This window comes from Vulpes lagopus, chromosome 13 (genome assembly GCF_018345385.1).
Source record: "Vulpes lagopus strain Blue_001 chromosome 13, ASM1834538v1, whole genome shotgun sequence".
Classification (NCBI taxonomy): Eukaryota; Metazoa; Chordata; class Mammalia; order Carnivora; family Canidae; genus Vulpes; species Vulpes lagopus.
In genome coordinates this window covers 19,710,271-19,736,894 of record NC_054836.1, presented here as the reverse complement: position 1 = coordinate 19,736,894, position 26,624 = coordinate 19,710,271, and the positions used below count along the sequence as shown (strand labels likewise).

General features: G+C 33.2%; 1 protein-coding gene across 3 annotated transcripts in view; it reads right to left on the bottom strand.

The window, feature by feature from the left end:
* Positions 1–222: 222 nt before the first annotated feature.
* CASD1 (CAS1 domain containing 1) overlaps positions 223–26,624 on the bottom strand; it is a 49,142-nt gene continuing 22,740 nt past the window's right edge. The window contains exons 6-18 of one of the 3 annotated variants that reach the window (XM_041727931.1): positions 26,540–26,584; positions 25,982–26,105; positions 24,449–24,663; positions 22,411–22,833; positions 21,059–21,148; positions 15,103–15,222; positions 13,972–14,128; positions 12,511–12,590; positions 10,089–10,190; positions 7,598–7,738; positions 6,998–7,075; positions 3,146–3,238; positions 223–1,686 (exon numbers count right to left, since the gene is read on the bottom strand). In XM_041727931.1, the coding sequence (XP_041583865.1) occupies positions 1,420–1,686; positions 3,146–3,238; positions 6,998–7,075; positions 7,598–7,738; positions 10,089–10,190; positions 12,511–12,590; positions 13,972–14,128; positions 15,103–15,222; positions 21,059–21,148; positions 22,411–22,833; positions 24,449–24,663; positions 25,982–26,105; positions 26,540–26,584 (1,935 nt within the window). In that variant the 3' untranslated portion in view covers positions 223–1,419. Of the gene's footprint in view, positions 1,687–3,145; positions 3,239–4,929; positions 5,015–6,997; positions 7,076–7,597; positions 7,739–10,088; positions 10,191–12,510; positions 12,591–13,971; positions 14,129–15,102; positions 15,223–21,058; positions 21,149–22,410; positions 22,834–24,448; positions 24,664–25,981; positions 26,106–26,539; positions 26,585–26,624 lie in introns of those variants that run through there. The other 2 variants (XR_005983536.1, XM_041727932.1) reach the window with 2 other exon arrangements.

Sequence of the window (26,624 nt, the reverse complement as noted above, 5' to 3'; positions counted from 1 at the left end):
CCACAGTGCTTAGAGTTCCTGGGTAGAAAGGCAAGATGCCCTCTGATGCTAACGAAGGCGTCCTTATTGGACTCTCATGCGGACCTCTCCCTCCACACTGAGTGTTTGAGGAAGTCAATTTAAGCTGAAGTGCATTAGAAATTTGAACCAATCATTGATGGATCCAGATTTTTTTTAAAAAAGGACACATACAGTTTAATTGATACTTTGCCAATACAAAAATAAGCATCCACAGAATGTTTATTTACTGTTTAAATTACTCCATATATTCATATACCAGGAACAGAAAATATACTTTATCCCACGCACAATAAGAGCAAACAAGTGCAATCTTTCAGACATTAAACATTATAGTCAAATCTGTACAACAGATAAATAAATTTATACCTCTAACAGTTAGCTTGTAACAAGACAAAATGAAAAACACATATGCCCATTGTCACCCAGTTACTTAAAATTCTACTTAGGACTATACATCTCCATCAACAGCTTGAATCTTTACTACACTGCACAAGTTAGACTGATAAATATTTCTTTTTAAAATAGCAGGGAGGGAGTAATAGGAAATACTAAGATGATTATAAAGAGCTTTCCAAACATTGGAAATAAGAGAGAAATTAATGAGTTGGAGGAAAACATACTAGATGGATCCACAGGGTAACTGGTATTACATTGGTATAGCTTAAGGAAAGGAAACAGATGGATGTCTGGATTGGAAAGAAAATTTGGCCTTTTATAAAAAGAAGCAACAACAGTGACAAAACCCTGTCACAGAGCCTAGAACAACTCTGTGAGACAAAGGGTACAAAGATGTAGGTATACCTGAAAAACCAAGGCTGGGAAGAAAAATCATGTCAGGAAACAGCTAACATCAGAACGTGAACATATATAAATTAAAGGCATACTTGTTTATCGTCCCACATCATTGCACTTATGGTAAGAAAACAATACTGCAGTCATTCTTGAGTAAGAAAGTTTTCAGCTAAGTAGGAAGTTCCATGATGAATACAGATAGATAATATAGATAATCTTATTACCACAAATTTAGTAAATATCAAAACACTCAGTGGTGCCACTAAGCTAATTAAATTATGTTTTTACTGGAAACGTAATTATTTCCCTGCCTTCATGTTAACTTAAAATGATTTATAAATGGATATATAGATCCAGTAGAAAAGACATTTCACATGCAATCCTATACAACGCACTCTGCTTCAATTTTTTTTCGGTATTTCACATTGGAGATGTACATTTCCACTATATACAACCACACATGTTCAACAGACGCCACTGAGCTGTCCTCTTGCCAAACAAGTTTTTAATTTACATATACATTTATATCTCCAGATAGATGCATTTCTCCTCTAGGCAGACACAAAATTAGCCTGGAGAGTTTAAGTTTCTTAGGATTTTAGTAACCTAATGTCTTGATTTGTCTTGAATCGACGATAAGATGAGGAGTCCACAAAAAAATGCAGCTATACATGCCAACCTTTTCAACAGAGACGAGTTATCTTTAGGAATAATAATCTGTGCAAGATCATTAGTGATCTGAGAAATTTCGTGTGCCACACAAACAAATATGAAAGTGCTGACAATGATGTTGAGCATAGGGTTTCCAGGTATGAGTACCAAGATGCCTCTTGTGTCGGCTGCCAGCCATATGTGATATTGGCAAATAAATAGCTGGAAGGAAAGTATTTAAAGTTAGATATGCCCAGAGGGTCCACAACTATATCACAGTTTTGCCTAAACATGTCATTGCATAATTATGTTAGGAGACTTTTTCCAAACCATATACTTCTGTTTCACTGTTGGTCCCGAAAAGTCTATTGCAGTCTACTCTTCAGAACTCCTACTTGAAGTACTGTTTCAAAGTCCCCAAGAAATGAAATAGGAACCTTATAACTTTAAAAAACTTTTTTTTTTTTTTTTTGCGTGACACAAAAGACAGCTGACAGAAGGCTTTCTAGATTCTGGTATTTAGACCCCAAATAAAGAATCACTACACGTGTGTGCACACACATAATCCATATTTATATATATTTGTGAATATATTTCTGCATGTGGATATGTAAGCAGAAAATGGTATGGGTTTTAAGATGCCCTCAAGTTTGCTCTGCATGGCCAGACAAATGTTTTCAACTGCATCTCATGTTTCTAAAGCATATTTCAACTTCAATTTGAGTAATATTAGAGGACACCACTGCAACTTTTGATTATGATTACAAATGTGGTTCTTTCATCACATTGGCTTAAAATAGCAGAGAGTAGAAAAATGCTTATAAGCTACCTCTCAAATAGGAAACTATACAATTTTGGTACTTTTTCTAGAAATACTGAATTATAAATGCATTCACTAAAGTTGATAAAAACTCTCATGCTCCAAATATTATGGAGATGTCACAACAAGCATTCCTTTATCTATTGAATGGTTTGGTAAGTTATTCTTGATTAATAATTCTAAATTATGTTCAGTCTCACTTATGAGACAACAAAATAACATTTATTAAAGAACTCAAAGGAAAATTTATTTTCTCTATTTTAAGGACAACTTAATAAATCTTACACTCTAAAATGTATCTTTTATGATTATGATATGAATTCTACTGCTCTAAAATGTCCTACTTTGAATAACAGAGCTCAGAATATTCAGAATGTTTTTTAAAACCTAGTTTAAGGTTTTAAGTAAGTCATACTCAGTACTGCATACAAAATGTAATTACGTTTAAAAAATTTCCCGAAATTTCCAGTCATAAGGGTGAGTTCTATTAGGATAAGTATTGATAAACTAAATTCAGTAATATTTAATTATGGAGATGAAAAACAAATCAAAATCCCCTCAGCTTGTCTTCATTTATATTTGTTTAACTTTTTCTTTCCTGATCTCAGCTTCTTAGTTGTGCTTAAAAGCTTAAGACAATATAAAGAATATTTGAAAATCATCTATTTCTAGTCATTTAAATAAGGCTTTAAAAATATACTACTCTACTGCTGTTGAAAGTTCTGAGTTTCTTTTCTGCATTTCCATAAATAACATAGCTTTGATATAAAAAGAATATATTTTGGACTTATATACACACACACACACACACACACGTAACACTTGACTGTGTAGGAGAGAATAAAATATTAATGTACCAACCTCTAATGAAATTTTTCCAAACCAAGCAAAAAATGAGCTATAAACGGAACGGGCATATCCAGGGATATTCCTTATTAGGATGAAAGCTAAAATCTAAGGAAAAACCACAAAGGCAAAATAAATAATCTATTTACTAAAAGCAATTGCTTTCCTTCAAGTGATAACTTTATTATCTATGTTCTTGAATTTGATACATACACAATGTTTTTTTTTTTTTCAATAGAGAAAGTTTCAGCAAGTTATTTTTGTTCTAGAGTCTGTCCAAGCTAGATTTCTCAACATGTGGTCTGTATACTCCGTATCAGTGCAGATTTTAGGTAGTACATGGCTGAACAATTTTATGTGTATTTGAAAAATTATAAATCCACTTGAGGCCTTCTGTACAGAAAAAAAGGATATCATATTTTGTGAAGCAAAAATAAAAAAATCCCATGATACAATTTGGTGTCTTCCATAAAGTATCTGCCTTATTGGTGGCCACATAACACCCCCCTCTTGTATTCCTCAAAAGCCTCCTTCCACTTAACAGCTATGTAAATATGAAAAATGGTATGACTTTTAAGATGTCCTCATGTTTGCTCTGTATAGCCAGGAAAATGACATCTCAAAATACATTCACATGTCATACATCTTCCCTTTTGATTTCTTCTCCCTAATGACAATCTCCAACTTTTGAGCACCTGGCCTTCACTACTCTCCCTCATCCTTTTATACCAGGTGGAACAATCCTGAATTTTCTAGATCTTTAATTCAGTGTTACATTCAGTAACTACCTTACCAAGCAAAGAACTCTCTTTAGAATCTATTCTCTTTATAAGGAAGAAATTGTAAAGAAAAAACTGTTTACACTTTCACAAATACCTTTCAAAAACTTTCTCATAGAAAGATTGAAAAATCTATTTACACTTCAGAGAAAATCCCATATTCAGTGTTCATCACTATGGGCATTGGTCTAAGGCTTCAGGAAGAGCCCTCTGGGATGCATACAGGATGAGTGAGTAGGAGATTTGTGGGTCACTTTATCACTGGGGAAAAAGGAACCAAAGTGAAATACTCAGGTACTATTAAGTTGGGTGATCTTCATGGAGAGTAGCATCAAAGAAACTCAAGTTTGAATCTGGCCTTTGCCTTGTATTAGTCCAGGGATTTAAGGCAAAGTACTTTACTCCCTTAGGTCTGTTTCCTCATCCATACAAAGAGGGATAAGATTTACTTTGAAGGTTGATGTGAACATTAGATGGGAAAACATATATAAGGTACTTATCATAGCATGCAATGTGAGCCATTAAAGAAACATATTAGGTAATTAATAGCACAGGCAGTATACATAAATGGTAAAAATTATAAAGGTGGGATAAGTAAATAAATCCCTTAAACACAAAACCATTTAATGAGTTATTATAATTAAAGTATTGCACAAACTGTAAAATGCTAGAAAGAATGACACAGATACATACAAATCACTAGTCTGAGCAGCAGAAAATCTAGGAATAGCCCTAAGCAAATCACTTTCCTTTTTACTGAGTTTAATCTACCCTTTCTCAATGTGTACTTATTTCTTTAGCATATTCCAGTCTGTGTTTCGTCATACACTTAGTAAACAATATGATTAGGGGAAAAGAAAAATCAAAGAAATGATAGCCATGGAGAAGACAGCTGGGGTCTAGGGAGTCATCTTTATTAGCTTGATAAAGAAATAATAACAACACTTAAAATTTGTTCAGCATTTGTAACTTGCTGGGTACTATGCTAGGACTTAATATACATTATTTATGGTTAATCACCTGTATGCTGTTCTACAGCAAGCCTTTCTGGAAATTTCTATCCAGACTGATGGGCAAACTAAAAGGTCAGGATTCAAGGATTGATCTACAAGAGTGAAATAGATAAAAGGGATTAAGAGTATACTTATCTTGATGAGCACTGAGAAATATATGAACTATTGTTGAACTATTACACTGTACAGAGGAAACTAATAAACTGTTAATTGTTACCTGAATTTTAAAAAAAAGGATTGATCCATAAGCTTTCTGCTGGGTCAGGCTGGGAAAATACTTTCTAACAGAACAACACTGGGAATCTTGTACATGTTAAAATCTTAAGAACCCCCTCAGATAAGCACGCTAAGAATATATAATCATATATAAATTATTAATGATCATATCCACCCACACCCTCACACCTACACCACCTGTTGGTATCTGAGAATAAGAGTGAAATGTGATAAGGATGTAAAATTTGGGGCTTTCTGGATGCTCTTACTTTTACAACAGGAAGCTAGTGACCTTGAAAAGAAATAGCTGCCAATGAAATTAGTACTTGCTTCAATTTGTGCTCCCAGTCCATTCTTTCATTCTGCAACAGAGGAGTTAAGGCCCTCACTGAAAAAGTACTAAGGGAATAGGAGTGTGTGAAGGGTGGTGACCGGAAAGGAAGATGATAGGCTCAGGAGTGCTCGTGTAGTATTATTCTATGTCTATCCACTTAGCTCTCTTTATATTGTTCCGTACTGGTGCACAGTGAATGGTAACACCTCCCTTCCATCATCAGTAACAGAAGTGATATCAGATATGATATGCAAAAAGTTATTGGGAAGCACTGCTACTGTCTACAGAAGTCATAAAAATGCTACATAAGTACAGTATAATGTTTAAAATTTCATTATCAATTGTATTTCAAGAGTCTGTCACACGCTGGGTTCTGCTAACTATATAGACGTTTAAGAGGACCAAAACAGTTCCAGCACTGAAGAGAACATAAGACCAAAAAGAAGCTCCTCTAGAAAGTATCCCTGCTTCTGTTGGCCGCACTACTCATTTTTTGGGTGTCAGCTTAGACACTGCTATCTCCAAGAATCCTGCTCTGATACCAAGATGGGTCAGGAAGAAGTCCCACATATTACCAAAGCACCCGTGCTGAACTAGCAGCACACTATCAAATGTCCTGTCACCACCTGCAGTCAGAGGTATCTCTGCAAACCATCAATCTGATTTGAGATACTCCTTGCCTCTGCCCACTTCCTGGTCACTACCACATAGTTCTCTCAACCCTAGCTCTCTGAGCTGTAGCTCGAACAGCCTTCCTCAAATTCTCCGAATCTAAGTATGCTCCCTTCCCCTACAGGGCCTGAGTTCTTGCTGTCTGCCTGCATCCCTCCATCCTCAACTTAATTTTCTCAGGGAAATAATTTCTGTCCCTGACCACGCCTTGTGTCAATTCCAACTAGGTCATATCCCCTCATTATATTTTCTTGTAGCACCATGTACTACTATTTCTAATTACATGGTGATTATATGATTACTATCTGTAATAAAAGAATGAAGGCTCTGAAAGGGTAGGAACCAAGTCTGATTTGGTTTCCTCTGTATCTTCCCAGAATATCTAGTGCATAGTAGGTATCAAGTATTTGTTAAATGAATAAAAAATGTTAAATGAATGAATGTTTACTGGTCCATATCTCTATCAGACTGTTCATTCCATGAGAGCAGGAGCTGTATGCATCTTAACATGGAACTTCTTACACATGTATGTATGTGTACTTATAGCATAGTACTTAACACATTAATAATGATTAAGTAAATAAATATGAGTAAATGAAAACAAAGCAAATATGAGAACTGACATTTTCTAAGTGCCCACTAAGTGACCAATACCAATCATTTCTATACATTTAGTATAACAATCCTTTAAAAGAGATTTTAAAGTCCCTGTACAATAAAGGATGGTAGGGCTTAGGAAGATTAAGTAATATACCTATATTTTATAGTTTGATCTCCAATCATACTGCCTGTAAAGACTGTATTCTTAATAAGAATTAAGAAAAATTTTTTTTTCCTAAATCAAGATAATTACCTGTACCACAGATACTGATGGGTGGAGTTCATTGCACTCTGCTTTGTTTTTACAACTGCTAGCCCAGATGGAATAGGTCTAAAACAAAAAACACATGGATCAGTTCATGAAAACAGTTATGCCTGAACAAGGCAGCTTTCTCAGGATCTTTACATGTTTTTTGTTTGTTTATAATATTATATTCCATTATGCTATTTAAAAATGTTCAGTAAAAACTGCTCACTCATTTGGTCATCACTTGTTATGGTTTGTTCAACTGCTCAAATAAAAGAAAGCAGAGAGAGAAGAGCATAGGTCTGTGCTTTTCTGGAAACAGTGATCATGAGGCAGTGATGGCTCTTTCTGTTAAATACCTTATGTTACATTTTTTCCCTATTACAACTTTGAAAATTTCTATTTCACTGAGTTCTCAATTATTCTTCTTATTAAACTAATATATTGCCTTAGCATCTATGTTCAATTAGAAAAATACAGAGAAAAATAATTTTAAAGTAAAGATTTTATTTATTAAAAACAATTGACTAAATTCCTATTGCCTAAAGTTAATTTTCTGTACATTTAGGACTTTGAAAAATTACAAGATTACATTTTGAAACTTACCAAGAAAGAAACTACTGAAATAAACAATAGAAAATTTGAAATTTTGTTTGAAAAAAGAGGTTCACCCTTTCCTTCAGAAAGTACTTGACGCTTCTGTAAAGCCAGATAGATGAAAGCAAACAACATTCCATGAAAGACTACCTGAAAAATAAGAAGAGAAAATTTGTTTTAAACAGCAACTTTTCAATAAATAGCATAAATATTTGGTAAAGGAGGACAATAAGTACTAAAGTAAGTAGGTTAAAAGCTTAAAGGTTGGAAGTTTCTATGAAGGACTTAAACTTCAAGAAATGACATAAAGTCAATGATTGTTAGAAACAATCTGCAATAGGACAGCAAACAGCTCTTGCAACAATATGAGATAAGCTGGTTCATTTTGAGCAGTCTCAGCAGCAAGCAAAGAAATAAAGATAATTTTAAAATAATGATGAAAACACAAAAAAAGAAGTGTCAGTGAGAAAAAAGGAACCCTTTTGTATTGCTGGCGGGAATGCAAACTGGGACAACCACAGTGGAAAACAGTATAGAGGTTCCTCAAAAAATTAAAAGTAGAACTTTTCTCCAGTAATTCCACTACTGATATTTACCCAGAGAATGCAAAAACACTAATGCAAAAAGATACATGCACCCCAATGTTTACAGCAACATTATCTACACTAGCCAAATTATGGAAACAGCCCAAGTGACTGATGAATGGAAAAAGAAGCAGTATATATACACAATGGAATATTACTGAGCCATACAAAGAATGAATTTGCAACAACATGGGTGGATCTAGAGGGTTCAATACTAAGTGAAATAAGTCAATCAGAAAAGACAAATACCATATGATTTCACTCATATGTGTAATTTAAGAAACAAAATAAACAAAGAAAAGGAGATAAATCAAAACAGACTCTTAACTACAGAGAACAAAATGATGATTATCAAAGGGGAGGTGAGTTGAAGGATGGGTGGAACAGGGGATTGGGATTAAGAGTACACATATCATGATGAGCACTGAGTAATGTATGAAGTTGCTGAATCATTATATTGTACACCTAAAACTAATATAACACTATGTCAACTATACTGTAATTAAAAACGAATAACAAAAATAATTAATAGAACGATTATGGAAACATATGATAAAACTTAAATATTAAACCAAAATAAAACACATTTTATATTGATACTTTCAATCAAATAAATTAACACTAACAGCACCAAGATCATGCTTTTAAAAAGAAGCATATGCACACAAGAATGCAAAGGAAAAAAAAATACAGTGGACCAGAAAGCACATAAAGCTGCTACCTATTTTTTTTTTAAGATTTATTTTTTAGAGAGAGGGAAGAAGAGAGAGTGAGCGAGCACACATGCCTGAGTATGCACATGGCAGTGGGAGAGGCAGGTTGGCAGAGGGAGCGAATCTCCAAGCAGACTCCCTGCTGAGCCCTCCTAGTACCCTGAGACCACCACTTGAACTGGAAGCCAAGGGTTAGACACTTAACTGACTGAACCACCCAGGTGTCACCTCAAAGCTTCTCTTTTTTAAACAAGGACTTAACGTGAACTATCATATCACAGTACACTGCTCTAATGACAAAGTTGAGAATTTAAAGTTATTTGATATCAAGATTTTAGCAAAGCTTTTTAGTCATATGTGGTTTTGAAATGCCATGTAGTACACTGGAAAGTACATAGGTATTGAAAACCAGAAATGGCATAGAATAGGCATTAAGAAAAGATTTGTTGAATGAAACAAAGGATGAGTGAAATATGGAAGGAAAGCGGAAAGAGAGAAGAGATGTAATTATTATTTATTCATTGTCCATTATTCTCCAAATGCTGTGCTAGATGTTTTATATTTTCTTGGCCAGTTGAATCTTAACTTTCCTTTAAGATTAATTTATGGACTGACCCATGACACTGGTTATCTCTTCTCTGCACGCTTCTACCACAAAATCCACACTGCATAACTTAGCACCTAATTATAAGTAGTAATCTTGGGATTTATACTAGATTGTAAGGCTTAGAAGCCTGGTGGTATGTCTTCTTCCTTTACTATATTCCTCACAAAATGAACATCTAAGGGCTCAATAAATATTGTATTGTATGGCTGAAGCATATACACGAGGGATCTTTTTTCTTTTAAGTTTATTTAACTAATCTTTACACCCAATGTGGGGCTTGAATTCATGACCCAGGGATCAAGAGCTGCACGCTCTACCAACTAAGCCAGCCAGGCACCCCTATGAGGGATCATTTATAAGTCAAAATTAGGACTCAAACAAAGGCCTCTTTATAGACAGCATTTTTAGAGAGTTTTCCTGCTGATATACATATCCATGCATACCCTTTCTCTGCTATAAAAAAAAAAAAAAACAGGAGTAGGGCTGCTTTAATTTATCAAGTCAACATGCTTCCTTATTCCAAAACTAAATAATTTTCCAAATAATTTTTAAAAGTATATTTTGAAATGGCAAAGGATCACAAGGTAAATACATACGTAACGGTCTAACCTCCATCTGAACCACCATTCATACACATTCCCTTTCAGTTCAAAACACTTGGACAATGGCCAAAGAGAAAAGATCTTCTCAAATGCACCCTAAGAAAAGGAATCCAGAACACAAATTAAGATGGTACAAGTCAATACTTGTTTTCTAATTCTATTATAAATTATAGTTTTCTAAAGTTATGATTATATGAGTCATTCACAATTTAAAAATTCTTTTTCATTTGAAAAGAAATTTATTTTAATAAAGGCTAACATATATGACTTTTAAAACTTTCTGGTAACTTATTTCACTGCACATGAAAGGTTACAGAGATTGCAAAATCAAAAAAAAAAAAGTAAGCTAGTAACTGGAAAATTCTTCCATTTAAGGTTTTTTAATCTAGTCCACAAAACAGCTAATATTTACTAATCAAAATACCAAAATACAAAAGACCTCAGCCAATAGGATATCAATATTCTAAAGAATGACAGTTAAGGTTAAAATACAGTTTTTCTTTCTCTAAATGTCCTCAATAATCTCTAATTAACCATTTGAGTTAAAAGAATCCTCTGAATTAGTCACCTTACTCAATCAACCATACCCAAATGCCATTACTAGCCTTTGAAACAAAGTTTACAATTTTGCTGTGGTCAAGTTAGTGAATGGTACCCTCTTATTAATCTGACAAGCCTGGAAAATCTGGGAATGAAGGGGCAGAAGTCTTGGGTGCATTCCTGCACATTAATGAAGTCTTTCAAAGTAGAGAACAAAAACTTCAAATTTCCAGACTAAAGAACGGCAACAAACTCTATTAAGGAAAGCTCCATTATTAGACCTAATGCCACAGCAAAAAAAATGTAACATAACAATTTTTAAAAAGGCTATTAAAAACCAAAAAAAAAAAAAAAAAAAGAAAAGAAAGAAAGAAAATAGCATTGTATTTTAGGTAATGCTGAAACCTTATTATCTTAATAAAATGCAATATTCTCCATTTAACCATTTAAGAATTTTAAATATTTATAGTTTATTGTTTATTAAATAGAAGTCAAAATGTATTCCTCAGAAAACAGGATGATTCTTACCAAGGGTTGCAATATAAAGTACTTACAGATCACATATATAGTGAAATGAAATACAAAAATATAAATACAATATCGATATGAAACAGAAATATATAGTATCTATAAGTTACATGGTCTTAAGAGATCATATATATGTGATGCATTTATCATTTAAAATATTATTTCTGATTAAGTGATCAATGGGCAAATATTTAGTGAGCATTCATTTTGTACAAGACACTGGGCTACTCTGGGCCACATACTTTTTTTTTCCCCCAAGTGCACTGATCCAAAACTGGGGAAACCTTCTTAGTCTTTTTATTGAACCTGTGGTTCACCTTCCCTTCTCTCCCTCAGATGCACTGCAGAGGGTTTGGAATTTTAATAAGTAAATGTCAAATAGCTGTTCCAGTTACCTGGCTATTTCTTTATACATTTGCTATCATTTCCTTATTATTTTATAAATCTCCTGTAAAAAACCCTGGAGGTTAGGCAGAAATAAAAATGCTTTACTTCTAAGTATGAAAATAAGTATGAAAATCTACAAAACAAACAAACAAAACCCAGCTTTATAGGATCACACATGCACGTATACACACACACACACATACACGCACACACTCACACACACACAATGTTTATATGGCATTTGCACCTGACACAGATTAAGTCCAAGACGGGGAACACTAGAGATGGGAGCAAACTGCAGAATATGTCACAACTATAGGCATTCAAATTAAAATATTTTGTTATAAATATCATGCTGCCCAAATAATATGTCTACCTGATGACGGACCAGCAGATAGCAGTTTGTCACCTTGCTAAAGTAGCTGAGAAGATCTCAACCATCATAATGGGGGATAAAACAGTAGAAATAAGAAAATATCCAAAAAATTTATTAAATTCAACATACTTACATATATGCAAACCCATTTGCTCCTAAGTTGGTTTTACTAACTGCCAAAATTTTACTCTATGCAGTTATGGAAAAATCAAGTAACACTTTTGATGCAATGAATAATGCACAAACCAAGTTGCAAATTCTGTCAAGAGAATTTTGATCTCCACTTAGAGCAGTGTCTTATAAGAGGCATTCAATAAACGTCTGATTGATCAAAGTCAAGTAAAATGGATTTTGAACAATTGCCAGAGGAAGAGCTTCAAATTGCTCTTACAACAAAAACAGTGGTAACAAAAGTAGATAGGTCTCAAAAGAACTACACTGAGTAGTCAACTACAGAGTGACACTTTTATTACAGTCATTAAAAAATGAAGCTAAAAAAAAGCTCTGACTCTTCTCACATACTTTAATAGACTTGAACTTTAAAATAAAATAGAACAAAATATAAACTGAAAAGACTGTACAAACCTGAGAATATGCCAAAAAACATATACATAACAGCAAGAAGGCTAGTTTCAACAGTAAGCCAAAATGCCAGAAACAATTTCCTAAGAAAGAAAATATTTAATTTACTAAAAAGTATAAATTTACATTAGAAAACATATTAATAGTCTCTGCATAACATATTAATACCCTGCACAATTCTTAGAATAATTGAGGGCTGCACACAGGATACATAAAATATATGTAAGTGATATAAATTATAAGAAGGGCAAAAGGAAAAGATAGAGCATCCTTGCTAGGAAAGAGGCCACAACCTACCCTGAAACCCTCCATATCTCCCGTTTGTCCACTGTAAATATATCTGAAAATACCTCCTGGATTCAACTACACCTGTTTATTATTCAAAGTAAGTACAAAATTTGGAACAAAATTTATCATATAATTCTAACACTCATGTTGAATATACCTTGGTAATACTGCTTAAACATTCAAGTTCCAAGGGGAGAGCTTGAGAACTCTCTAATGGATCAGGGTTTAACCTTAAGATGTATTTTACCATAGGCATATTTTAAGTTATGTATTCATAGTTTATATATATATATTTATTTCATTTGATTAATACGTGAGGTTAGTGTCAAGGGATTAAGCTACAGAGGCTGTTCAAAGACATTCATGGACTTGATTAAAGGCTGGAATTCAACTCTTTCCTGAAAAAGTTATTTTACATTATTATGGAGGCCAGTGGAAAATATTTCTGATATACAGTATTTGGTTAAAAGAGTTAAGTTAAAAATTATTAAAAATAACAACTTTGATTTCTTCCAAAAGAGGGAAACTTCTATTTCAATGATATGATCTTGAGGGGAAAAAAGTATTAAGATAAATGAGTGCGGCCTCACTCTGAACATTATCAGTAACTGGCTGTGTGGAGTTTGAAGGTGATGACCCTCCGGGAACTTGGGTTTCCTTTGTGTACAACAGGTTGACACTAACTGTGTAAAGGATTATCTAGAAGATAAATTATATTAGTGCTCTTATGCTGGGCTAACACCAAAAGCCTTTTTACAAATGAATGCTTGCCCCAAATTCTCAATAATGTAAAAAATCAAATAAAGCAGAGCTATCAAAGACTGAAGAAGGATGTAGAGGCCTGGAACCCTATTTGGCTTGCTCTTCTCTCTTCTAGTACTCATCCTCCTGCTCTATAAGACAGTTTGAAACCTGTGGCCATTTTTTTTGGGGGGGGGGATTAAAAAAAGAAAACGCACATACAATATACATGCAAACTATTCATCTGCCCTGTTGTATTATTTGAATTAGCTGTAACATTTTCAAAGCAGAGTTTAAGAATAAAGTTTTAAATGTCAACAAACACTACACATAAATTTAACTGCCTATGTCTCAATAAAAGCCTTTAACAACTAAAAAGAAATTTAGTGCATTCAAAGGATATATTTATATTTAACAGTAAGAGAGCATATTTACCGTTTGCTTTTTTTTGGATTATTTGTGGCCATAGTGCCAGAGTAACATATATGACCATGAACCATACAGTGACCAAGGGGACAAAGTAATAGAATTGATAAGGTCGATCCATTACTATACATAACACCACTACCAGGAAATTGAGACGAAATAAGACCTATTAAAAAGGAGAAGAAAATGGTTTTCATTCCAGGTATGCATGAAGAAAAAAGATAGATTTTCTCTGATAGAGCATAAACATTTATTTAAGACAAAAGTAATAACTGTACAAGTATATCTTACTAATCCTTAAAATTACATTTGTTCTACAATCACTGTAAAGAGTTGAATATAAAATATTTATGCATCATTATATTAACTAAATCCAAGCAAACCACCAGCCTGAGCTGTCCTCTGGCTACAAGTGCCATCTTGTTAAATGTGGGGAAAGAATCATAAGCCTCCTTCCTACGGCTACAGTTTATAAGCAGAGATTAGATTACTTCAACCAAAGGGTGTCCATTTCATATGTTTGATGTTGATTTACCCCAGTTAGGATTAAATTGAGAGTTGTCATAGATACAAAATAATATTACTCAAATTAAAAAGTGTCTTTGGGACCCCTGAAACAGTCATTTCAGACAGTGTGATGTCATTCACAGAGCACAGAATTTGAGCAGATTGATATCAGAGCTGTACCACTTACTATGTGACCACAGGCAAATTATTTAACCTCTCTAAGCCTCAGTGTTCTTTCTGTAAACATGAAGATCACAACTCTGGATCGTAATGAGGGATAAACATACTAATATTCAAAAAGTGCCCAGCACAAGGTAGAAACTTAATAAGTATTAATCTTCTTAAAGAAAACATATTACAATAATCCCAGGTAACTGTACATTTCTACAAAACTGAAGTGAATTAGCAATGTTGTCCCTTGTGTACTAGTGCTTTTATTAGACACTCATCTAAATTACATTTTCTCTTCCCTCAGTAATAAATTATTTATCTCAAATTATTAACCACAGAACACAGAGATAACACAACTTTAGAGTGTAATTTCATAAATTCAAATTATCTGAGTCCTTATAATGACCATATTTATATTTCTGCACCAAAATGAAAGAGAAAGAAAACTGAATACATTCCTACCTGACAGACTCTATGAATTCCAAAGTCTCCTTTGATCCAAAAGTATGAGAAATGCCCGTACCCTGTCTGAAATAGGTATGCAGCAACTAGAACCCGGATGTGCATATACACAGGCAAAAACTGTTGACAAAAATAAATAGGTAAAATATGTTGACACTAAGTATACTTTGAGTTGTCATAACCAATACATTTAATCAAGACAATGGGTCATTGTTACTTGTTGGCATGAGGTCAATAAAAAGATTTATTTTCAAAACTTAGGCAGCATAGCAAGAGTTAAAAAAAAATGTAGACTTTGGAATCAGACCTCATTCAAATTTTGGTTCTGCCACTTACTAGCTAACTAAGTCTGAGTTTTCTAAACTGCAAAATAAAGTTCTTATGAGGAATGCAGGAGTTAATAAATGTGAAACACTCTGTACATTGCCCCCACTAAGAATTAATATATGATATCATAATTATTAGTCACCAGATATGCTGAATACAAGGTAACTGCAGATTTCACATTTTCCCAATCAGAAGATGAAAAACATAACAAAAATCCCACATTTTTGGCCCCCTCAAATACACATTCTAGATTTGTAAATTGTCATATAACTACTTACAATATATAGTTATTTAGCAAAAAAATATATAGTAAAAACATATGCAAACATAGCTTAGGAATATTATTTTCCTCCCACTTTTGATTTATAAAACAATTTTTTTATAAAACAATTTTATCCTACTCTCCCACATCAATGTTACATCGTGACCAAGACCCTGAGAATCATTTACAACGGTTTTCCAGAGCATCCTAGCTTCACTCCAAAGTTAAATGAAATGTAACACATTTCTGATCCACATTTTATGGGAATCACTGGAAAACTGCCTCATTTTTAAGTCCTAATTTTCATAACCCTGAACACTGGCATTCACTCTGTCCATCAGCCATTGGTCCATTACGTGTATATTCACGAGCTCCACAACACAACTTGTGCCCTGTTTTTTAAAATGATCTTTAAAAGCCTTATTCAGTGAAGTCCAACCCTTGCAATTATAAAACCATTCTTTCAGGGATAATTACTAAATCTATATAAAAAATTTTTTGGCTTCTATTTTATAGACTCATCTGATCACCTCTATAATTATCCAGGACTGACACTGCTTATGGCTACTTCAGGTTAATGTGTCTTTCCCAAGTGATACTTTGCAGGAAAAAACAATCAAGTAGACACCCTAAATAGATTTTATAAGTTCTTGAATGTATGCATCTTTTGTATATATCCTTGCATGCACCCTTGAACACATCTTTTCCTTTTCTGAGAAGGTAAAAACCTCTGAATTTATAATAGATTATAAATCCTTCAATACTGCCTCCACTCTAGTTAAACTGTTAAGATTCTCTGTCTCCTAAATTGGTCCTTCCTGTGCCTCCTTGTCACATTTCCTTTGTTTATCTGTTTATTCTATCCCGGAATGTTGTTCTTGAGACCATTTTTTGCTTATTCAAATCCTATTCTTCTTTAGAGCACTGTTCAAAATTTTCTGTCTTTACTCTCAGATGAAAGTAATTTTTCCCTCTTTGGCATTCTTAAAGCATGGACAATCTATCAAACATAGTTTTTATTTATTATATAAATATTTTTTATTTATTGTCCTTCATCATTAGTTCTTTTTAAATGTCTTATCATTAAATCGGAAATTTTCAATGAAGGTGTAACATACTAGAATCACAGTGATGATGAAGGTAGGATACGTCATATTAACCTCAGGATTTATCAAATCTAAGCCTCTTAACTTACTCTTGAAAACACTCTAAAATATTCCCTTCAAGTACCTGAACACTTTTTTTTAGAGTGTGGGGAAAGGTGGAGCACAGGGAGAGGGCAAGAAAGAATCTCCAGCAGGTTCCACACCCCACTGAGGAGCCTGACACAGGGCTTGATCTCATAACCCTGAGACTATGACCTGAGCCGAAATCAAGAGCTGGATGTTTAACTGACTGAGCCACTGAGGTGCCCCCTTGAATACTTTTTAATAGCAGAAAACATACAAATTCCCAAGGCATTCCATTCCATTTTCAGATGATCATTCACTATCATAAAGTTCCTTTTCAAGAAAAGTTGAGAAGTTTAACTCTGCCTAAAAGCTACCAACTTCAGCTTTCAAGAACAGTGATATGCAATCAAAATAAAATGAGAGCCACATAGTACATTTTTAATATGGCTACCAGAATATTTAAAAAGCTAAAAGAATCAAGTGAAACTAATTTTAATAAATATAACATTATTTAACTGAATATATCAAAAATATTATCATTTCAACATGTAATAAGCATGTAGTAAAATATTTTATATTTTTTACACTAATTTTTTGAACTTAGTATGCATTTACCACAATGAATCATATTTAACTGGTATGTCTTTCATCTCAATCCCAACCAGCACATCTCAATTCCAACCAGCTACATTTCAAGTGCTCAACAGCCACATGGGGCTAGCGGCTTCCAAAATGAGGAGTCTAACTCTAGAGTCATTTGTACACACTTATCACTCTTTTATCTGATTGTTCCACAAGTATTTGACAGCTGTCAAACCTAGGCTAACTATTCCCAGTTACATTAACCATGTCCATAAAACATGCTTTGAAATCCCTTCAAGACTGGGGCTGGACCTACAGAGTTAAGACCTGGTTATTACATTTAAATAGAAAATACTATTCATTTAAATTAAACACTATCATAATAATCTGCCAAGTACCTGCCAATGTTGCATTATTACATGTAATACTTCTTCCAAGCTTTTACTTTAACATAATTTAAACCCACAGAAAAGTTGCAAGAATACTACAATGGACACCCATATACCATGCTGATCCATTTTAAAGAATGTGGCAGACTACATGACATCATTCCTAAATATTTTAGCAAGTGTCTTCTAAGAATAGTTTCTTATATGACCATTATGACCATATTATCATTATCATACCCCAGATTTAATATGAAATAACAGAATCTATTGTACAATCTATATTCAAATATCCCTGATTGTCCCAGTAACACTCTTTACGGTTTAAAAACATTTTTTTTAGTAATTGTTTTAAAGATTTTATTTATTTATTCATGAGAGACACAGAGAGAGAGGCAGAGACACAGAGAGAGAGGCAGAGACACAGGCAGAGGGCAAAGCAGGCTCCCTCTGGGGAGCCCAATGCAGGATTTGGTCTAAGCCAACCACTGCGGATTTGGTCTAAACTCAACCACTGAGCCACCCAGGTGCCCCTTTTACAACAATCTTGAATCAAAGATCATACATTGCACTTAGTTGTCATTCCTCTTTAGTCTCCTTTCATCCAAATTATTTTTCTTTTTATCTTTCATGAGTCAAGTATTACAACAAAACTTTAGTATTAAAATATATTTGGAATTCCAACTGCATTATAATTAATAGCTAGGTTGGCTTCTGATTCTGGTCTTTTTCTAGTCCCACAAATTTTCCCTCAAGATCTTTTATTCAGATTGTTTTATGAAAGTTGCTTAAAAACTCCCAAAGGAGGGGATCCCTGGGTGGCTCAGCAGTTTGGCGCCTGTCTTCGGCCCAGCGTGTGATCCTGGAGACCCGGGATCGAGTCCCACATCGGGCTCCTTGCATGGAGCCTGCTTCTCCCTCTGCCTGTATCTCTGCCTCTCTCTCTGTGTCTCTTATGAATAAATAAATAAAATCTTAAAAAAAAAAAAACTCCCAAAGGAAAAAAAAAAACCACAGTATAACACAAAATCATCTACTGCATAAACCCAACTCACTGTACTCTCCATATTAAATTCACAGTACTTTATCCATATTTTCTATAAATTATGTTTTAAAGTAATGTTTATACCAACAACTGCAATCTGCCAGACCATCCAGATTATTTTAATAATTCTCTGTAATTTTTTATAGTTTCTATTTTGGTATAAAAACATGGCACAACTAAAGTTTAACATATTTCACTCAAAATAAAAAACATTAAGATTAGATAATTAAGATAACCATGGCAGTTAAAATGTTTTTAATGAGGGTAATCCTTCAAATATCCAAGAATCAAGTCCCAAAATATGTTATAACCCATTCTTATAATGCTTTGCCAATGTAGATACAGGTAATTTTTAACCACAAAATCCTATTATATAAAAGAACAGGAATATGTTAATTAATCATAACAAATGATCTGTTAATGAAAAGTATGTCCTTCCAGAACAGGGATTTTTTTTTTTAAATTGCAATTTAGGATATACTGGGATGTAGTCTAAGATATATTAGAATTAGAATGCTAGCTTGGCAAATGATTATAATAGAATGCCAAATTGCCTTCATCTTTTTATGATCCGAATTCTTTCTGGAACCAGTGAATTGAGGAACTTAATTTGCCATTAATTCTTTCTATCTGATTTTTTTAATAGGAGTATCACCCTTTAATATGTCAGCAATTAATTATGTCTCTAAGTGGCATTTTCTTAAAACAAAGCCATTTTTCCCTCTCAAATTAATCTAATCTTTATTCATATGTCAGAGAGATTTCTAGGATTCAATATTCATCTCTACTTACTTTTTAGAGAATCTGACAAATATATCCTCCAAATTCTGAACTGGGCTCATAAACTAAGTCTTACTTACTATCCTCATCTCTCCTTGCCTTGGATCTCTTCTATTGTCTGGGATCTTTTGTAACCACCTGAATGCACAAGGTCCCCTTCAGCTGCAGCATTACGAGAATTTCACTGCTGCCACATATATATATGTATCATAGCCATATAATTTCCGTATAAATTATAAATTATACTTCATTCTTTTATCTTCTGCCCTTCAAACAAACCATCCATAAAATCACTGACAATTTTTGGAAATGATTAAAAGACTCAATGAAGAATAACACTATTTTCAAATCGTTAGAGATACCTGTTAAAGAAAAATTGTTAGAGAAAAAAACCTTAACTGCTGCTATGGAAATTTCAAAATATTTCTGTCTGGACAATACTTCCCTCCTATCTCAATTTATCATTGATTCAAATATTATTTACAGATGTGTGCCTTATGTAAGCAAAGCAATAAAAAAACAGGTAGTTCCATAATTATGAATGAGTTTCTTAAATTTTTAAAACATGTTTTATAGAAATTAGTTTGTATCTTCACTGTAAAGCTTGCATGAAAAGCGGTTATTAGATACCTAAGTTCACCCTCAAAAGCTGACCTTAACTGCAATGTACCTGGAATATTACAACTGGGGATACATTTTTTATACCCCTGACAAATCCAAGGTATTCTGAGACCATGAGAATTCCGACTTTTAAGATGCCCTGGGAGAAGGAAAAAATGAGTTTGTCCACGTACCGAAGGCAATAGATGAGCAAAGAAATGGTCCTCCAGTACATGGAGGAGGTAATACTTCGGAAAGAGGGCACATGGGTGGTACAATGGTCAATCCATTAGTACCGGAGTTCTGTAAATACTGAGGCAAGAGAGGTCTAAGGTTTTAAACTATAAAGGAGTAAAAATAGTTGGCCAAACGTCCTAAAATGCAAGTAAGAACAGAATGTAAATATAATCATCTAATTTGATTTCTTTTGATAGTAACTTGCCTATTTGAAATCCTTTGCATCTATATAGTTTTTCCCTGAGTTTACATTAGCTGTCCTACAGGATGGCATGAAATAATACCTAAGAGTATTAATAAGAGTATTATTTCTCCTAGGTTATCAGCTGTTTCTATAAATTAAAATTAAGGCAAGGTATGATAAATAAATTATTGCCTTAAAACTATATATTCTCAAAGAGTCAGGTGGTAGGAGAAGAATGGTTAAGGCATAAAGACTGGGTGGGAAATAAAATGGTTCCCTAAATGGTGGAGAATATAAAACACAAAAGAGGTGATGCCCTGAAAGCAACAGTAAAGTCCCACCATTTCCTATGATTTCTGAACTTAAATTCAAAATACTTACTGTACTTGCTCCAGAGATATGATAAATCAGAATCACAAGTTGCATCCAGCCTTTCCATTCATCTGTTTGTTCTCTATTTAACACTTTAGTCTGTGGAAAGAACCAAAGTCTGTTTTAAAATTCATTATAAAAAAATTCATTATAAAGCTATTATTAAGTAAATTTTTCTTATAGGATATAAAGCTAATGCTTCTGTCAAAAGAACCTGGGGGGGGGGGGAACAAAGATTGGCATTTGATTTGATAAAAGATATAATAAAGCTATTTAAGATATAACATGAATTTGAAAATTAATATAAATTAAGAGAGATTTTTTTAAAGTTTCTTTTCTTTTTCTTTTTTTAAATTTTTATTTATTTATGATAGTCACAGAGAGAGAGAGAGGCGCAGAGGCATAGGCAGAGGGAGAAGCAGGTTCCATGCACCGGGAGCCCGACGTGGGACTCGATCCTGGGTCTCCAGGATCGCGCCCTGGGCCAAAGGCAGGCACCAAACCGCTGCGCCACCCAGGGATCCCCTAAGAGAGATTTTAAATATTTAAGTTGCTACCCATGGTTTTATATTAAGATTACATTTAAACTATGACAGATATGTTTGTAAAGCTAAAAAATGGCATTTTATAATTAAAAAAAAAACTTAGAGTTTTAGTTAGAAAAGACCTTACAGTTCTCTTACACTTTATTGTGAAAAAAGGGTCTATTATTATAGTTTATTATCCCAAGGATATTCTCACTGGAGATGAAAAAACTGATTAGTCATCCTCATATAAGAGTTATTTCTTACAGTAGAGTTTATTAATTCAAATAAATCATGCCTTATAAAGAAGTTGCACTAACACTGTGAGCAATTACAGTAATTCTAAAATAGGAAATTCAGAATATTGTAAGCAGTGCCCACATTATTATGTACATTCGAATTTGTGTATATACAATCTCTGGCTGTTTAAAAACACAAATACAAAATTTGCAATATAGGCATTTGTTAATTATGTTTTCACTTATTTTTTCAACCTTATATAGATAATAATATCTCATTTTTGCAGACCATTATAAAATCGGAAGTACCTCCACTTTCTCCATCCTTAAACAGACAAATAATACTAAGTTATGACATCTTTTCACAGATCATTATTTACCAACTTTCAATTATCTTCACGTGACTCTGAACTTTTTCCAAGCTGTTTCAAAAAGGCAACTGTTAAGAGTCCACCAGGCAAAGTACAACTACAATATCCCTTTGTCTTCTATATACATATTTGAATATTTTGGCATGAAAAATGATATTATTTATTTAATCCAGAGTTTATAGTGAGATATAAAGGATAACATGAGCTAAAAAGGAAACGACTCTTACCTCCTTAGTATTTTCATTGTAAAATACTCCCAAAACCAAGATGTAGATAATTGGAATAAAGAAAGTTGAATGTGTATAAAATTTGTTTTCCTTCATAAATAGATTCGCACGGTCACACATATAGAAATAAGCCATTATCAGGCCAAGTTTGCAGAAAGACTGTAAAAGTATTTCTAATGGAGACACAGGGGTATTGATAATATTTTTCTTTTCCTCTCCACTTTCCAAATCAGTACATGGCTTATTCTTCCGGTGAGCATTACGATGGATTACATAAAAAATTAAATATCCGATAATAGATAAAGTGAAAAAACAAGCAGCTAGCTTCTGGATGAGAGTAAGAGGAGGCCGAGGTTGACAACAGGAACCATCTACAGGCTTCAAAATCTTATTGCAATACACGTTCATAAGAATCATTGCACTCTGTGAACAAATCAAGTTATTTGGTTATTATCTTGTCAGTAATATATCTTGCATTAGATTTTCTCTTGTGAATACTACTGACTTTTCAGCACTGAAACCAAAATGCCTTTGTATTTTTTTGCTACCATTTCCCAAACACTCATGCAAATAATGATATTCCTTCAAGCTGTAATAGCCAGTTCAGGGTTTTTCAAACTTCCTGGACTATGATCCAAAATGAACGATTCATTTTATAATGCGACCCAGAACACATATACAGGAAACAATATCTACCCTTACTACTTGGAATGCACACTAACATTTTTCTATTCTATTCTTTAAAAAAAATACTGATTTCATGGTTGCTAATGGGCCATGACCTTTGGTGAAAAAAATACTGACAGATGTCAAAGCCAAAAGAATTCTAATTAGCAGACTTTCAACACAGAAGATACCAAGGATACTTAAGATAGAGCCCTAGTCTTTAGGTATTTTAAAAAAAAAAAGATGTAAAATTATGTCTGCCAAAAAAATCACTAATTCTTAGCTAACAATATTTGTGATTCGCTTTTCATTTGGTTTACAGTTTATGGACCACTTACGGGTCTAAAGTTTTAAGATTTCCAATGTCAAATAAAATGTGGACTCTTCAACATGGTTTCAGTAAAATAAAATTCTTCTAGACAAGCTGCCAAGATTCTGTCTAGTTGAAGATTCAGTCAAATCTAGTTTTATAAAAATTTTATAGTTTAGGGAATTTTGGAACTCTAAAATGATTACTTAAGCCTAAGCATTCAAAATACTCAACTATTTAGAAAAATCTCATCCTTTTAGCCCTGTGACTTCAGGAAGTTCTGTATCTGGCACTCTTGAAGATACTAGCCTACAAACTCCAACCGAGCTTCTTAACCAGTTCCGGGGGGGTCCAAAAAGCCCCTTAAAGCATATGGAGAACCATGTGTGTGTTTATGCAAACATGCATTTTTCTACATGTCAGGAACAGAATCATTGCCTTTCACTGAATATTTATAGAGGTTATGTGATCTTCAAAAAGATTAAGAATCACTGCTTTATAAGAAAACATTAACTACATAATATCTATTCTACTGTGTGTGAAAAGTTACAATTATGCAGTTCTCTTTATTTAACCTAAAATCCCTTTCCATTCATCTATCTGGATTTGTGCAGTAACTACTACATACCTTGAATAATACTTAGGGTATAAGGACTATAAGGAAATAATAAAAATGATCCTACATATGTTAAAAATGTGCTCTTCACAGAAGCTTAATGTTATAAATTTAAGGTTTAAGGCAAAGAGAACATAAAGTAATAGTTTTTAAACATGAGCGTGCTGAGAACGTATAAGCTTCTTAGGAGATAAGGTATATTAATAGTGATTAGCACTCAATAAATGAAGCTTCATTTCCTCCCTTCCATAACCTCTTTCCCTCTTTTATATTCAGCAAGGAGACGGAAAGCAAAATTATTTATAGATATATGTTTAGACAGAATAACTACAAGTAATTAAGACTGTAATAAAATAAATTATTTGTTAACCATATTATAGTGATGTATAGCTATAACCAATAAGATATTATAGTTTCTATATTCTGACAAATACAAGAATTCTTACAGTTTCTCTGCTTGATTCAGGGAGATGTAAGCCATCCAAAGATTCCATGATGGTTTCTTGAGCAATTAATTTGGAAACACTAAACATCTTAACATTTGATTTAGAATTTCTGGTGCTACTATTCAAAATACTGACTGCAGCTTCATTGTAGGCATCTATCTTCTCGTTAGTGATCATTTTCCTATTTTCACTTAATAGGTCTTCATAAACAGGATCTGCACATGAAACACATATTTTTTAAAACACATTTAAAAAGTCCCTATCAGTAGAAATTGTGATCATGCAAGTTAGTTGATTGCATTTCATATTTTGTTCTTACGGTTCCAATGCTTTGAATCAGTATCTCCTTCAAATTTAAAGAACTTTTATCCCTTTTTTTCTCTTACATACACAGCTTTAAGGAAACATTTTTATGTTCTAGTATGTATTAAGAGTTTAAAATTTGGGGATATTGAGTTCTACTGGGCAATGGGAATTTAAAACTGGATTGGGGAAGAATGCCTAATTAAGAGTAGCAGTCAATCTTTTCTTTTCTACTGTCACTGCTTTCTTGACATAGTTAGGAAGTAATATTATTGAGGATCAAGGTCCCTTATCACTTACCATAAATAATTTAATTTTTTCTCATTTTAGTAAGAAAAAGGTTAACAATGAGTCTGTAAATAATATACAGAACAGATTATCACCACTCTGTTGTTCCATTCAACTTGACATTCAATTTGGTAATAATCATAAGAATTTCTAACAAGCAGGTTGAGTTGCTAAAATATCCAAGGCGATATCATATTATGCTAGGCATTAAATAATGGACATTTAATAAACTCCTGAAATGACTTGATCTAATGTCAACTTTCTCTTAAAGAATTTCATTACCAAGTATAAGCTAGATGGTATGATAGAAATATATTGTTAATTCCAAAGTACATTTACCTCCAATAGGTTTAATGTTATGAAACAGACTTAATAATTTTATATTTCCCCAATTACAATAAATATATTTTGTAAGAAATAAAAAGAAAAAAAGAGCTAAACATCTCATTTGCCTTCGAGAACTTATTCTCTTTGTTATATTCTGCAGCCATTTTGTATGCGGAGGCTCCTTAAGGGCTTTTTTTTTTTTTTTTTTTTAAGATTTTATTTATGTATTCATGAGAGACACACAGAGAGAGGCAGAGACATAGGCAGAGAGAGAAGCAGGCTCCTCACAGGAAGCCTGAGGTGGGACTTGATCCCGGACCCCGGGATCATGCCCTGAGCAAAATGCAGACGCTCAACCACTGAGCCACCCAGGCGTCCCGACCTTGAGGGATATTCTTATTTATTATTTATTTTTATTTATTTTATTTATTAGTCTGTCCACTCCTAAAGTTCAAAAAAGGAAAGCAAATAACTCAAATTTATTCTAATTTTACAAACCGTATTTCAAGATTTATTCTCATAAAGGAGTAATTTTGCTTCTTGAAACAGGAAACAATAAAAACTCATGCCTCAAAATATATACAAAATGACATTTGTTCATTACTCATTCCTTACCTTGTAAGACCCAATAAACATCACTAGTCTTTGCCAGTTTTTCTAAAAGTGGGGCTATGGAGGTAATGTTCATTTTATATTGGGAAAGCGCTTCGTTGCTACCATTGTGAATCTTGATAGACCACTAAGAAGTAAAAATTAGGCATTAATTCAGTATTTATCACAGAAAAATTATAATTTGCTCTATTGTAGCAGAAGTTATTATTTTAAGATAATTCCCATTTTTATTCAACATTAGAATAAAAATTGGTCAAATTATTTCATGAAATCTATGAAGGCAATTAGAAAAAGCTAATGTAAAATTAGACACTCAATGTATAACATTGAGTTAAAAGAATGTAATTTTAGATATAAAATAATATTGACATTTAACACCAAGTTTACGAAGTTCACTCAGATTTCTTCATGAAAATTCATCAGCCTCATTAATTATAATAGAAATGGGAATTGAAATATAAGTACAATCAAGAATTCTATTTAACATAAGTTAACTGTTTCTTAGCATGTCCTTAAGTATGAAACAAAAATCATTATGTAAGAATACAGATAATAACTTACTGTGGCAGCTCCTGCTACAATCACATGCGGTTTTGCAACAGAATCCTAAAGAAAGAAAAATCTTTATAATAGTGTTCTATCCAGT